This window comes from Balaenoptera ricei, chromosome 13 (genome assembly GCF_028023285.1).
Source record: "Balaenoptera ricei isolate mBalRic1 chromosome 13, mBalRic1.hap2, whole genome shotgun sequence".
In the NCBI taxonomy this organism is placed as follows: Eukaryota; Metazoa; Chordata; class Mammalia; order Artiodactyla; family Balaenopteridae; genus Balaenoptera; species Balaenoptera ricei.
This window is the reverse complement of record NC_082651.1, coordinates 57,279,548-57,295,529: the sequence shown is the minus strand read 5'-3', so window position 1 is coordinate 57,295,529 and position 15,982 is coordinate 57,279,548. Positions and strand designations below refer to the sequence as shown.

At 38.8% G+C, this 15,982-nt stretch overlaps 1 protein-coding gene across 1 annotated transcript in view; it reads left to right on the top strand.

Annotated features, from left to right (window-relative positions):
• Nucleotides 1-1,459: 1,459 nt before the first annotated feature.
• Nucleotides 1,460-15,982, top strand: part of ACYP2 (acylphosphatase 2) — a 172,484-nt gene continuing 157,961 nt past the window's right edge. Inside the window, exons 1-2 of the mRNA XM_059942780.1 lie at nt 1,460-1,775; nt 15,551-15,567. Of these exons, the coding sequence (XP_059798763.1) occupies nt 1,634-1,775; nt 15,551-15,567 (159 nt within the window). The 5' untranslated portion in view covers nt 1,460-1,633. The remainder of the gene's footprint in view (nt 1,776-15,550; nt 15,568-15,982) is intronic.

The window sequence follows — 15,982 nt, the reverse complement described above, 5'->3', positions numbered from 1 at the left end:
GCAGACACAGTCAATTTTTTAGCTAAGCAAATGTCAATTGTTGCCATTGTGCTTCTAAAATTACAATAAAGCTACATAATAGTTCGCAGGAGTACTCTTGGGTAAATGTGGAGAAAAGTCAAAGATTGATTAAAAAAAGGAAAATGTCAACCTTCCCAGTCAGTGACAGGATCTTTGATAGGCAGGGACAGGACCCAGTTTGAGATCTTACTTCTTGGAAGGCACAGTACTAGTAGGGAAGACAGTAAATAATTAGGATGAAATCTGGTAAGCACTTGCACAGGCAACTGAACAGGATATGGGAAGATTTGGGAACTGGAACAGGTATTCCAGATAAAGTAGATCCAAGAGCAAAGATTTTTTTTTAAAGTCAGGGTGTGTTCAGAGAGCTGAATAACTCAAAGTGTATTGACAATAGGTTACCTATAACCTATAGGATGGGTAGAAGCAGGTAATAAGAGGTTAGTGGAGGCTGAAGACCTTCAGTTTTATTTGGAATGCAGTGTAGAGACTTTGAAGATAAATCATTGAAAAGAATGACATAAGATCTATGTTGATTCTAGGGTCTGCATGGAGTGAACTGGAAGGGAGATGAGAGGAAGATGTAAGTTGTGAGGATTCTGCAATAAACCAGGATCTTCATTACATAAAATTACCGGATTAGCGCTTCCAGAATATATTTTACTGTAAATGATTTAACCACATTCCAAGAAAGTTTTAGATGATTTTTGGTGCTAATAGAATTGGCACATAATATTGAATCAGATTGCAGAGGATTATTTTAATTATATGGCCAGATGCAGAGAAATATGTAAGGATATCGAAGCCAACAAATATGTTGAGAAAGGCAAATTCTCACAAGTAAAAGGATTTTGATTTCTAGAAGGCAGCAGATTATCAATAACTGTATACAGATTCTCTGGAGTTGTGGGTTGCTTTAAGACTTCGTAACAGCTCACCAGGAAGTAAAATTTTCTAAAGTATAAACTGCTTTAACCTTCTAGGCAATTGGGGACATTGCTGAACAATGATCAAGATCATAAAAAAGCTATATGAGTTCACAGCAGACAAGATTTTTTTGTTTCCATTAAAGTTTCTTGTCCCAGAATATATCACAATCCATTTAGAATATGGATTCAGGCCCAAAGCTTTTCTGACTCAATAGAAAAGAGGATGCAGATGTCACCTTAAGAACGGCTCAACATCGCCTGATAGATTTAGCAGTTACCTAAACGTTTAATAAAAATTTACTCACTAACCAAATACTCTCAGTCATCGAGCTAGCAGGTCTTTCATTTCAAAAGAATCATTTTGGGGTACCAAACTATTGACATCTGGGCCAAGCCTCCGCTTTTATTTAAATACAAACACTGACAAAGAAGCGCAGCGGTTCGTTAAATCGCAGGGACGCGTAGCTGACATCCCTCCCGGGAAGCGAGTCTGGTTCCACCACGAGGGAGGGGCAGGGAAAGGAGACCTCGGGCGCCAGGCACCTAGCGGCTTCTCCCTTCCAGGCGTCCCGGGCTGCCCTCACTACCAGTCCCCGCCGTCTCATTTGCCGCCTTCCGACGCGTGACCCCGGCGCGCTCGCGTCCCGGGCCGGTGACAGGCGCGGGGTGCGCCGATCGGTCCCATGTGCGCCCTCCCTCTCGCGGCCGCTGCAGTCACCGCGCCCCGAACCCAGCTCCGGCTCCTCGGCAGAGGCCTCGCCGCCGCCATGTCTACCGCCAGGCCACTCAAATCCGTGGACTACGAAGTGTTCGGGAGAGTGCAGGGTAGGGGACCCCCTTACAGTGGGAGATCAAAGAGGTGTTGGGGAGGAAGAGTAGAAAGCTTCGACAAGCACACCCCATCTTAAGGACGCCCTGCCCCGTAGCGGCTGGGACTTCCGCTCGGCCATGACACAGCAGCCACGGGTGGGAAGGTGGTGAAGGGCGCATGCGCAGCAGAAGAGCTGGGTGATGGGGGAGGGGAGCGAAGCCGGGGAAAGACTGGGAGAAGGAGGAACAGTCGGGCTCCGGGAGTGGGCCACTTAAGGGGGTCCGGGGAGTGCGGACCGAGAGGACAAAATGAAGCGGGGGAAGGAAAGAAGAGAGGGTCTTTGAACTAGTGGTCCCCGTTACTTACCACTGAAACTACTGCGCTTGACTTGAGTTCAGGATGGACACCTAAGATGGTGTTTGAGGGTTCTCTTTGTAGGAGATTATACTTTTTTTTTTCCTGTATAGCTCCTAAAAGAATTATTAAGTTGTTATCTAATTTTTGTTTCATTATAAGTTTAAATCGTTGCAGAGGATGTCATGTCTGGCTTATTGTAACTATCGTTATTTCTAACTTAAAATGTTAAATCACTGAAATTTATCCAATGGAATATAAATATGGTAGTGATTTAATATTTGCCATCATTCATTGAAAGTAAAGCTTTTTAACAGTGGGAAATTTTGCATCATACCTTTTCCTCTTTGAATTTGATTTCCATTCCATTTCCCCCACAGAATTTTATCCCATTGTTATGCTTGAGCAATTTCTAGTTGGTCACCTACCAAACTTCTCTGCAGTATGTATGTGCATATGTATGTGTATATATATATACACACATACATATATTTTCTTAATTTCCTTTGACCATAAAGCTCTATTTATTTTTCTTTTGGCTTGAGTTACTATTGTGACTATTATTAGAATACACTTGATGAAAATAATATAAATACATTTAAAAGTGTGATAAACATTATTAAAATTAAAAAGGTAAATTTGTTTTGGAAATTTATTTCTTAAGGGGAAAGCTGGGGGTTTTATGGAACATTGATTAAAGGGTTGAGTTATCTTTGTATTTTGGTATTCTAGAGGTTTTTACACTTTGGGGCAGCATACCAGGATAAGATAAAGGATGGTTGAGTGTATGCCTTTTGTAAAGAAATAGCTCTTTCTTTCAAAGGGTAACTGTGGAAAGGGAGGTAGGAAAGGAGAATCATGGCGGATTACAGGTGTCTCCTCAGACAAGTCAGTTTTAGGGAAAAAAAAAAATATGGAAGTTCTAGATACAGAAATTGATTATTTAAAATTATTCATGCTTTGTACCCTTTAGAATGTCTTCGGTACACCCAGGGGTATGGTATTCTAGATTGAAAACTACCCCAAAAAGTCACTGAAACATGTATATAAAAATGAAAATGGTGGCAAAGATCACTTGACAAACTATTTGGTCTACTGGACAGAGACGGGAGTAGTTAAGGAGCGTGTGTGTGTGCGCGTGTGCACGCACATGTGTGACGTTTACTGAGGGTGTACCATGTGCTGAGCATCCTACTATTATTTACTTAATCTTCATCACAATTTTGTGAGATATATGTCTTAGTACTGTTTTAACAATGATAAAATAGGTAGAGTGTCAGTAACTTGGACAAGCCGTTAGTCGACAAATGGGATTTGATCCTGCATCTCTCTAACTCTAAAACCTGCACTTTCCCATTAGATGAGGTTTTCTGATAACACATAATGTATTTATATTAATTTTAACTATGTAATTGCACTTTGTCCATCTGGTGGTCACATGGTGTATGAAGATCAATTTGGGGCAACAGTATACATAATAGGAAAGAGAAATGTAAGATATATAAACAGTGGGGTTTAAAAATCAGCTTTAGGGCAATAACTGTTGTTTACAGTATGCTAAATGGAAGAGAGTACATGCATACTATTGATTTATGAAGACCTAGTATGTGGGACAAATTCACAATCACATATTTGCACACATATACACCAACATTTGCTGAGAATTTAGGATGTGCCAAACTCTGTACTCATTTAATCGTCAACCCTATGACCTCAACCATTTTCCTTATTTAACAAATGGAGAAATTAAGACATTAAGGTAACTTTCCCGGATTACAGAGTGAGTTAAGTGGTGGCGCTGGGATTTGAACCTTGACAGTTTTATACCAGGGCCCATGCTCTTAATCACTATATCCTACTGATCCTCCTCTCAATACCTTTTCCACCTTTATTTTGCGTTCCTCCAAACCTGTGAACCGAACACATACATACACTGATGCAGGACATTTGGACCTGGCCATCTAGACCATTCCAGATGATTCTGAGGATGTTTTTATGGTCTTTTTGGCTCCAAGGAAGTTTGACCTTGTCAGTAGGCAGTCAGCACATTCAAAACTGCAGCCTCTGACTCTCTCTCTGTTGCTTGCTGGCACTGGCACTGTTGCTGTATATCAGTCTGCGTCTCTCTGTGTCTCACAGAACTGCTCACAATTTTTTAGTGGATTACCTAAGAAATAAATACAAACCACTAGCTTTTTGTCTGAGTCATAATGATAGTGTAGAAATAATTGACAATAAATGATAAAAAATTTTAATTTTATTTTAATAATGTAAAATGGAGAATGATTAAAGGGATCTTTAAAAAGTGTGGAATAATAAAATCTTAGTGAATACTCACTTGTTAGAAATAATGGCTATGAAGGTAAATTTACAATAGAGGAAGCTATAATTAGGAACATTGAATATGGACAAGGTATAGATTGATAAATAAAATTGTCATTAAAATATTTAAATGAAAAATATTCTTAATGAAAATTGCTTCAATGATATAAAAATTAATATGGAAAATGATTTAACTGTCTTGTTCTGATGGAAAATTGATCAGTGAATTGAATTAGCTTGACGGAGCTTATGACAGAAAATATTTTCTAACCAAAAACGGGGTATGCTGTTATATTTGTATTTAGAATGTTTGAATTTAAATCATCCTTGGTGTCAAAATGGTATACTCTGCCTTGTTCTCCAATACACACACCCTAATTTGCATACAGATTGCATTTCAAGAACTAGTTTATAAATTGGTTGTTTGAAATTCAGGAAAATACATTTATAGAAATAATATTACAAATAGTGGGTTTATTTCTCAGGCCCTTCTGCAAAGTCCACTCATAGAGCTATAGGCTTGTTGACAGAAATAATCAATAAACAATCTATAATTGGAATAGAAAAGAGTTTTATTTCAGCCAAACTGAGGACTATAGCCGGGGAGACAGTCTCTCAGGTAGTTCTGAGGAACTGCTCTGGAGAAGCATGGTTTCCAGCACAGTTTTATATCTTGTCAGAACAAAGAACCTCTAACAAATCAGTGATTCATTCCTTCAAGGTTTCAAAAAAGCAGATCAGCATGTACACAGTGAGCCAATATGTCCTTGGCACCTGGGAAGAGAGTCCTATCATCAAAGAAGTACCAGCATTGGCATCCCAGAAAGGGAGGCATTTAATCTTTATTTTTAACATGGACATTCTTTACTTCTGGTTAAGGTGCCCTTTTCTTTAACAGTTAAAGCAGATGTACAGTGTTTGATAAGCCACAAACAGGCTGTTTTAGTTAGCATAAAAGTCAAGTTAATTCCTGGATAAGCCAGAATGACTTCCCCATACCTCAATATATGAACATTTCTTCCATCAGGCTGCTGCTGCTCTCCATTGCTGCTTCCTTCCCTCTATTTTTTTTTAAAATAATTTTGTTTGTTTGTTTTAGAACAATTTTAGAATTATAGAAAAGTTAGAAAGATACTATAGAGAGTTCGTGTATACTCCACATCCAGTTTCCCCTACTGTAAACATCTTACATTAGTATGGTACATTTGTCACAACTGGTGAGCCAATATTGATACATTATTTTTAACTAAAGTCTATACTTTATTCAGATTTCCTTAGTTTTTACCTAAAGTCCTCTTCTGTTCAGGATTCATCTAGGCTATCACATTAGATTGGGTCATCTTGTCCCCTTAGGCTCCTTTACACTGTGATAGTTCCTCAAACTTGCCTTGTTTTCCATGACCTTGGCAGTTTGAAGGAGTACTTTGCTGCTAGGTACCTTGTAGAATGCTCCCACACTGGTATTTGTCTGGTATTTTTGTTGTAAGACTGAGGTTGTGGGTTATCAGGAAGAAGACCACAGAGGTAAAGTGCCATTCTCATCAGCATATCAAGGGTACATGACTTATCACTGTTGATGTTAACCTTGATCACCTGGCTGAGATAGTGTTTGTCCACTATTAAGTTACTCTTTTTTTCCCCTCCCTTTCCATCCTCTACTTTATCTCCATATTCTCAAGAAGCTCCATGTTTTTTTCCCACCAACTTCTGTTACATTGGGGGCTTTGAGATGAGGGATAGGGGAGTAGGGGACTGACCTCCTGGGTTTTTAGAGCATTTGTAACTATGGCATGGCTTATAATGTTCCTATAAATGTTTAATTACAATTACATCAAGAATAATCTGAAAATTTGAAAGAGAAATTGATTAAGCTGTGTATAGATGCTTTACCAACTCTCAGGTAAATACTGACGACACCTGTAGAAATGGACTGTGGCAATCTGTTGGTTTACCTGTGCATTAGAAATTTAACAGTTTGTTTTTGATGGGATTGACTCAGATTTAGAATGGGAGTAACTTATTAGACTACAGAAATAAATAGCGATTTTCTTTAAGATTGCTTAAAATGAAAATTAGGATAATTACTAAATAGCTTTGTCAGACACCACATAATTTAGGTGTATAATTTTTTTCCTTACGTAGACAGGTAAGTGGAAAAGTTATGTTTTAGAGGTTGAAAATTTTAGTACATTAAAGTCAAGAAATACGATTAACTCTAATTCCCTTTCTCATCTTTCTTCCTATAGCATTTCATTTGTAGTTCTGTTCTACTTCTTGTTTTTACTTCTCCAAATCCATCCTCCCTTTTTTAAAAAATATTTATTTATTTATTTGGTTATGCCGGCTCTTAGTTGTGGCACGTGGGCTCTTTAGTTGTGGCATGTGGGATCTTTAGTTGTGGCATGTGGGATCTAGTTCCCTGACCAGGGATCGAACCCGGGCCCCCTGCTTTGGGAGCATGGAGTCTTACCCACTGGACCACCAGGGAAGTCCCTCTCCTTTCAACTATAGTTATTTGTATACACCTATCTGTGTCTCTCACTAGACAATAAGGATAGTATTGGGTGGGCCAAAAAGAGCCTTTGGTTTTTTAAGTAAAAATAAAAGACACATTTTTTTATTTTCACCAAGAACTTTATTGAACAACGTATTCACCCTTTTGTTCCACTACCTTCTGCCATTTTTCAGGCAACTTCATGATTCCATCTTCCTAAAACTTTTTATCTTTTTGAGCAAAGAACTATTCCAGGTATCTTTTACAGTCTTCCAGGGAATTGAAATTTTTTCCATTCAGAGAATTTTGTAAAGACCGAAATAAAGGGAAATCTGAAGGTGCAATGTCTGGTGAATACGGTGGATGAATCAGAACTTCCCATCCAAGCTGTAACAGTTTTTACCTGGTCATCAAAAAAACATGCGGTCTTGCGCTATCCTGATGGAAGATTATGCGTTTTCTGTTGACTAATTCTGGACACTTTTCGTCAGGTGCCACTTTCAGTTGGTCTAATTGGGAGCAGTACTTGTTGGAATTAATCGTTTGGTTTTCCAGAAGGAGCTCATATTAGAGGACTCCCTTCCAATCCCACCATATACACAACATCACCTTCTTTGGATGAAGGCCGGCCTTTGGTGTGGTTGGTGGTGGTTCATTTCGCTTGCCCCACGATCTCTTCCAGTCCATATTGTTGTGCAGTATCCACTTTTCATTGCCTGTCACAATTTGTTTTAAAAACAGAACGTTTTCATTACATTTAAGTAGAGAATCGCATGCGGAAATATGGTCAAGAAGGTTTTTTTTGCTTAGCTTATGTGGAACCCAAACATCAAAGCGATTCACATAACCAAGCTGGGGCAAATGATTTTCACTGCTTGATTTGGATATTTTGAGTGTGTCGGCTATCTCCCGCGTGGTATAACATTGATTGTTCTCAATTATTGTTTCAATTTGATTGCTATCAACTTCAACTGGTCTATGCGACTGTGGAGCATCGTCCAGCGAGAAATCTCCAGCACGAAACTTCGCAAACCACTTTTGACACGTTCGATCTGTCATAGCACCTTCTCCACACACCACACAAATCTTTTTTGGCATTTCAGTTGCGTTTTTACCTTTCTTGAAATAATAAAGCATAATATGCTAAAAATGTTGCTTTTTTCTTCCACCTCCAATATTAAAATGGTTACACAAAAATTCACCAATTTTGATGTCTTTTTTTAAATGCTCGCTGATATGACAAATGTCACATACAATCTAACAAAATTGTTTTGAATGAAGTTAAAGACAACTAAGTGCTACTAGAGCCATCTTATGGAAAAAACTGAACTAACCTTTTGGCCCACCCAATATTTTAAAGGTCAAGCTAGCTTGTTTTTATATCCCCTACAGGCTGTGCTTCTGGTGGGAACTTCCAAAGTATCTCAAATTAAATTCAAGCGCTTGGGATAGTTGGCTTGGAGAAGAAACAGTAGTATATTTGCTGTTTCGACTGTTTGAAAGATGCCATGGTGTGTGGCTCCAGGGGACAGATCCTGAATGGATGTTGAAAGGTTAAAGTGAGGCAGAATTTTATTACATAGAAGGAAGGCCTTTCTAACAATTAAAGATGTTTAAAGTCATTAAGGGCTGCTTTGTAAGGTAGTGACTTGATGACTTCCTGCATTCAAAATTGACACATGCAGTTCGAGCCCAGGATGAAGGATTACAGTTTAATATGAAAATTTGATTTTACATGAAAGGTTCCTGATGTTTAGAATTCATCATATGGTTTCTTTAAACATCAATACTTCTTTGTAGATTTAAAGTATGATTTGCTTTGCAAATATTCATCTCAGAGTTTCTCCCTGACACATCTTTTCACAAAGCAAGCTCAAGTTGCAGCTGACTGAGCCTTGATTGAGTGGCATATTTTGTTTGAGTCTCTCATAACTGAAGCGGCTGATGTCTGGCCCAGTTTCCAGAGCAGTGTGTCTGTAAAACAACTGCATGTGTCATATCAGCTTCCCTTCTCTTTAGCAAGCAGGGTGAAAGCAGTGCTGAGAGGCCATGGAAGCCCATGGAAGCAACTTCCCCAGTACAGGCCCTGTCCTGAGAGGGCTCCGTTCCAGTCAGTGCTACTCAACTGCAGAAAATCTGTGTCCACATTCACTTTTTTGTCTATATGGACCTCCCTCTGTTGCACAGAATGCTTCAAACTAGGGATGGGGACTCTCAGAAAGACTCTGAGAAAATTCCAGAGCTTTGAACAGTTAATTCCTGCATGGTTCACTGCTTCACAAAGTCAATGGGCTGGAGGTCCTGACACCTCTTGATACACATTCCTTCGAAGGCTTTAAAATATGGGTTGTGGTTGAGGGACCCAGTAAACAACACCCCTCTTCATTATGTGAGTTATTGACAAGTAAGACAATGAGTAAAGCAGAGTTTGGGGGATGTGTCTCAATCTTCAGGTAAGTAGACTTTGTAATCATCTGTACTGCAGAATTAAACACACCAACCAAGGCACCAGCAGGGCTCCCTCAACAGAACAGAAGGGATGATTCCTTGGAGTAACTAGTTCCCAGAAGGAAGAAGAGGAAGCACCTGGACTATGTATGTTTCTCCTTCCAAACTTAACCATTAGATAAGTCACTGCCTGTCCCCGAGGAGTTAGGAACAGGTAGAGAGTGGCTAGGAGTGACACACTAGTGGATATTTCTCCCCGTTAAAGGAACTATCACAAGGGCAAAGAAACTTTCTCTCCCAGAAATAAGCAGTGACATCTAGAGGGAGCTCAACTATTTAGTTCTGGTTGTAGTACTTCAAGATTATCTGCAGAGCAGAGTTTTTTGGTGTGGAATGATAGAAGTCAGGGATGTTGTATGGAGAGCAAATTGGGGAATGACTGTCCTTGTTCTACAGAGAGAAATAGGAAGGATGACGTCACAGTCCTGTTTCCTGCTTTCCTTTTTTGTGTGTGTGACATAAAAAAAAATGAGATCTAATTCACGTAATATTAAATTCACTCTTGTAACGCGTTCAAACATACTAAATATACAGTGTTTTTTTACTGTATTCACAATGTTTTGCAGCTATCATCACTAATTTAGAATATTTCCATCACCCCAAAAAGAATCCCTGCCCCACAGTTCCCTTTACCAGTCATTCCCCGTCCCCTACTTCCCCCATCCCTCAGGGATGTCGCCGCCAAGGTCTCTGTGATTTCCTTGGACTTTCCTTCATGGTTTCAAGATGGCTGCTCTCGCTCCAATCATTACATTCACCCTACAGTCAGGAAGAGAGAGGGAAAAAGGATGAAACCACTGGCTGAGACAGCCCCTGTCAAAGAACTTTCTTGAAAGCTTCAACCAGTGACTTGGCTGAACCACTTGACATGGACCACCCCTTATAAGGAAGATCGGTAAATATAGAAGAGCATGTTGCTGCCTCAAGTAAAATCAGAATTCTGTTAGAAAAGCAGAAGGGGAAAATGGATTTTGTGTAGGCAGCTAACAGTGTCTGTCACAGATATTCATATATTAAATACATTTAACAGCATAGTAATTACATTTGGTAGTCTTTCCCAAGGAGTGATGCAAAAGGACATACTACAGAAAGACTTTGATCTCCCTGGTCTCAATCTCAAAATATTTGGTTTATAACCAAGACAACCTAAATTTCTGTTAAGTACATATTGAATCTTTCACATATGATTTATCTCAGTCTTATTTTTTTTCCATTTATCACTGCTTAAAGCAATGGGCAACACTTGTATTATCTACCCAATTTGTCAAGCAGTATGAACTTAGCCTAAAATTAAGTCTCTTAAACTTAAAGGACAATCCTTTAGTTATACTGTTTTAAGATCTGTTTAATAAATGTGTGTGTGCCCTTACCATTCATAGTTACAAATACAGCCACCATGTCCTGCTCTAGTCTTCTATCCCAAGTCCTCTAAGTTCTGTAAGACAACCAATTTAATCATTTCTTTTTTCAGTTCTTATGGTTGTTAAGCCATTATTTATAAACAACATGCTCATATTAATATTTCTTGATTTGTCAACTTAGGCATTATGTAGTGACTTCTTGCTACCCTTTGTAGTATATAGTATATTATATATAAATACACACATACATACATCAAACTATATATTATCATTTAGATAAAGCAGTAAAGTTCTGCTAGAATCAACACAGAAGTCTTATGATTCTTTCCAGCTTTGAGTGCAGTAAATTTATCATCATCACTTTGAAATTAAACTCTAATCAGTATGCTTGCATGTATATTTACAATGTTAATCATGAATTACTACAGGACAGTAAAACAGTTCACTTAAATATTTATCAGCTGGTTTTTCTTTCATTCATTTATTCAACAACTATGTGCCAAGCTCTGGTCTAGGTGCTGGGGACACAGTGTTGAACAAGACAGAAAAAAAAAAAACAAATAAATACATAGTAATATCATATGGTAATCGGTTATGCATATCCAGGAAACATATAAGGATGCAGTGCTGTTTTAGATAAATTGGTCAGGGACTATTTCTCTATGGAGATGACATTGGTGCAGAGACATGAATGATGAGAAGGAGCCAGCCATGAGACGATCAGGGGGAAGAGCATTTCAGACAGAGGGAATAGTAAATGCAAAGGCCATGAGGCAGGAATATGCTTGGCATGTTGAGGGACACGAAGGAGAAAAATTTGGCTGGAATGGAATGAGCAGAGAGGAGTCCTAAGAGATGAGACAGAGCATTAGAAAGGGGCCTGGAGGCTGTGGTAACCAGAATGTATTTTATTTTGAGTGTGATAGGAAACCACCAGAGGGTTTTAGCTGGGAAAGGAAGTGATTTGATTTTACTTAAGGAAAGAAAACCACCTTGGCTGCTTTGTGGAGACTAGACTGTAGGAGGGCAGAACTAGACATAGGGAGACTAGTGAAGGGGCCATTGCTGTGGATTAGTTGAGAGATTATGATAACTTGGACTAGGGTGTAAAAACATTTTTACCCATTTTTCTAGAAACAGTTGAAACAGAATTAAACTATTTTTTAGCAAGTCTTGAAAATGAAGTTTGGGGCTAGAAATAATTGGTAAAATGAGTGCAATGACATGGTTTTGATTATTTAACTATGTGTGGTATCCAAATAGGTCATGATCCTGATTTGGGGACTTTGCACATGCTCTTCCATCTTTAATGTTATTCCATTCTCATCATACTAATTTTTGCTCATCATTGAAGTATCAATGTCCCGTTTTCAATAAGCCTGCCCTAAAATTACTCAAGACTGGGTGGGTCATTTGTTTGTCCTGTGAACTCCCACTTGCATCCTGGTTTATGCATCTTTCAACTCATAATTGTTCTATGTTTTATTTATTTTTAAAGTTTTATTTATTATTCTTTTTTCTTTTTTCCCCAGTTTTATTGAGATATAATTGCCATACAGCACTATATAAGTTTAAGGTGTACAGCATGATTTGACTTACATCATGAAAGGATTATCACAGTAAGTTTAGTGAATATCCATTATCTCATATAGATACAAAATAAAAGAAAAAGAAATATTTTTCCTTGTGATGAGAACTCTTATGAGTTACTCTCTTCTCAACTTTCGTATGTAACATAAGCATAAGTTAATTTTATTTATCATGTTGTACATCACATCCCTAGTACTTATGTATCTTATAACTGGAAGTTTGTACCTGTTGTCTTCTACATTTTAAGTGCCATTTTACTTGTCTATCTTCCTCACTATACTGTAAGCTCCTAGATGGCAGGACTGTCTTATTTACTCATCTCATTCTCTGCAGAATTAGACAATGAATATTTGTTAAGTGAATAATCAGAATGTCTAAAAGTGTGCTTATTTTTTTAAAAAATATTTATTTATATATCTGGTTGCACCAGGTCTTAGTTGTGGCAGGTGGGCTCCTTAGTTGTGGCATGTGGGCTCCTTAGTTGTGGCATGCAAACTCTTAGTTGCCGCATGCATGTGGGACCTAGTTCCCTGACCAGGGATTGAACCCAGGCCCCCTGCATAGGGAGCACGGAGACTTATCCACTGTGCCACCAGGGAAGTCTCTAGTGTGCTTATTAAGTATATGAGTTGCCTGATTCTTAGATTATGTCTGTGTGAAAAGAACATTTCATTAGCAGACTGGAGTAGGTAATTTCCTTAACCCTGCAATGTGTTGGATAACTCTTTTAAAAATTCCTCAAATCCTGTCACCTTAAGCAAATGGCCTTTTTGTCATCAGTAAATAGATGGTGGAAGGGCTGCTGGGAATTCATAAATGTTGAAAGGATGTCGCTCTTCACCGGGGGTGGCGTGGTGTGGAGTGGGCAGCTTGTTGTTAACCTCTCTTTGTGGCAGCCCCGGTGTTTCTGGCAGTAAGTAGTGAGGGTGGAGGGAGCAACCTAAGCGACAGGCTGCCTGCCCTGCTCCAGCACCAAATCCCGTTAGAGTGCAGGACAGGGTTTTTTGTCTTTTCATTGTCCATGGTTCCTTTCAAGTAGCCCTGTTGACTTGTAAAATAGCTGAGGCAATATTGACATGCAAGTACATTATTTATTACCAACACGAATTTGAACAGCATGAGTGAGAAATGCATCAGACCTGCAGTACCCTACAAGAGTGGAGTTTTCCCCTTTGCGATGCAATCCTTCACCTGAAATATAAATCCTTTTCAAACCTTTCCCAGACCTTCCTTTAAGGTGGAGCCAACCGTTGATTCTAAACTTTAGCGGGCATAAAAATCACCTGGAGAGCATGTTAAAATTGGATTCCTAGATGCAACCTGCAGAGTTTCTGTTTCTTTAGTCCTGGGGAGGAGCTTGACAATTTGATTTTCTAAAAACCTCTCAGGTGATGCTGGTGCCTCTGGTTCATGGACCGCTCTGAATAGGAAAGAGCTGGACCATATGTTTCCAATATCTGTTTACTTCAGTTGCATGTGCTTTCTTTTCTTAATGCTAACATCATTTGGGGCTGTTCACTGTTGAGAAACTCAGAGGGGAATATGCACAATAGGCCTGGACCCAAACCTTCAACTCTGCTTAGTCAGTGTCTTCTGGGATCCCCTCACTCCAGGAAAAAATGACTGCACACTTCTCCACAGTTCTGCCTGTTTTGTCTCTTCTACATGGTCTGGTTAACCTGAAGTTTCTCTTGAATTTTCTGCCCATTCCTTTTATATCTACTGACTCATGTCTTTCCCTCCATCTATATAACAGATTACCTTTCTGGTTCTTCTTCAGATCAATACTCCCCACTCATCATTCCTCCACATTTATAGGTATCTTTTAAAATATTCTTTATAGCCCCATAAGAATTTCATTTGTGATACTATCCTGTCTTTGTTGCTCCACTACTCTTTTTTTCTTCATATTCATTTGGTACCACAATACACTACCCTCAGGAAACAAATGATACTCCTTGTTATTATAAATCTGCTTACAAAACTACATAAAATTACCCAAGCCACTGATCTTGTCTTCTGTATCCTCTTAACCAGGCTCAATTGCTGTTTGGAGAAGCAATATCTTTTGACCTCTCTGAGATTGATTTGATCTATCCCCTGTGATTTGCCTATTTTTTTTTTCTAATTTTTAAAAATTGAGGTATAATTTACATTCAGTAATATTCACCCTTTTTAGTATACAGTTCAATGAGTTTTGATAAATGCATACAGTCATGTAAACACCACCACTACCAGCACAATTGAGACATAAAACAGTCCAATCACCCCAAAAATTTCCCTCGTGCTCCTTTTCGGCACCCCACTCCTTCCCACTCCCGCCCTTGGCAATCACAGATCAGTTTCCTCTCCCTGTAGTTTTGCCTTTTCCAGAATGTGGAATTAAAATAGAAATGTTTTATTACATTTAAACTTGAATTTAGTCCTTGTATTTAAAGAAGACATTCTATTTATTTATTTATTTTATTTATTTATTTTTGGCTGCGTTGGGTCTTCGTTGCTGCACATGGGCTTTCTCTAGTTGCGGCGAGCGGGGGCTACTCTTCGTTGCAGTGTGCGGGCTTCTTATTGCCATGGCGTCTCTTGTTGCGGAGCGTGGGCTGTAGGCACATGGGCTTCAGTAGTTGTGGCACGTGGGCTTCAGTAGTTGTGGCTCACGGGCTCTAGAGTGCAGGCTCAGTAGTTGTGGTGCACAGGCTTAGTTGCTCCGTGGCAAGTGGGATCTTTCCAGATCAGGGCTTGAACCCATGTCCCCCGCATTGGCAGGTGGATTCTTAACCACTGTGCCACCAGGGAAGCCCCTAAAGAAGACATTCTAAAAGCTGAGGGTGGGTAAGTTTTATGCCAGCACACTCAACTGTTCTTGTAGTAATTATTTTGTTTTATTTAGCATTTTAAAATAGAAGGAATATGCAGTTTGGCGTTTCATTATACTTTGGTTTCAGAATATTATTCTTTTTCTCCAAAAATAATCTTCCTTTTCTCTTTTTGTTTTAAAAGAAATTTTAAAAAACACTTTCTGAATACATTCAGATATTAAAGGTTTTGTTCATTTCATTTACTTACTATTTAATAAACTAGATGAAAGCTAAGTCAGGAAATATATAATTTTTTTAAAACTAGACAACCTGACATTTCTTTTCATCTTTCTCTTATACAGGTGTTTGCTTCAGGATGGTAAGTCAACAATCTGTTTATTATTTTTTGCCATCTCCCTCCCACCCCCACTGTTATTTAGTCACAGAGACAGAGCAGTTATCTCCTTAGTGCTAATCTATTGCTAATTTCCTGTCCTTGACAGTGAATGAAGAAATATTTGCATTTCTTTCAAGTTACTGGTTGAGATTTTTATTAAGGATGTCTTTTAAAAGTAGCCTATTAAAAACATTACCGCCTTCCTAGTTTTCCGTTAATATTTCTATGAATGTCGAAAGTACCTCTCTTGGGGTGATCCAATTAAACATTTTGATTAGGTATATTTAATACACAGTGTGGGGTCTTCCACTTGTTCTGGATGGAAGAATCTCTCCAGGCAAGGGTACATATCTTGAATTGCAAAATGGGAAAAGCCCATTGTTGCATAAGGAAGTGG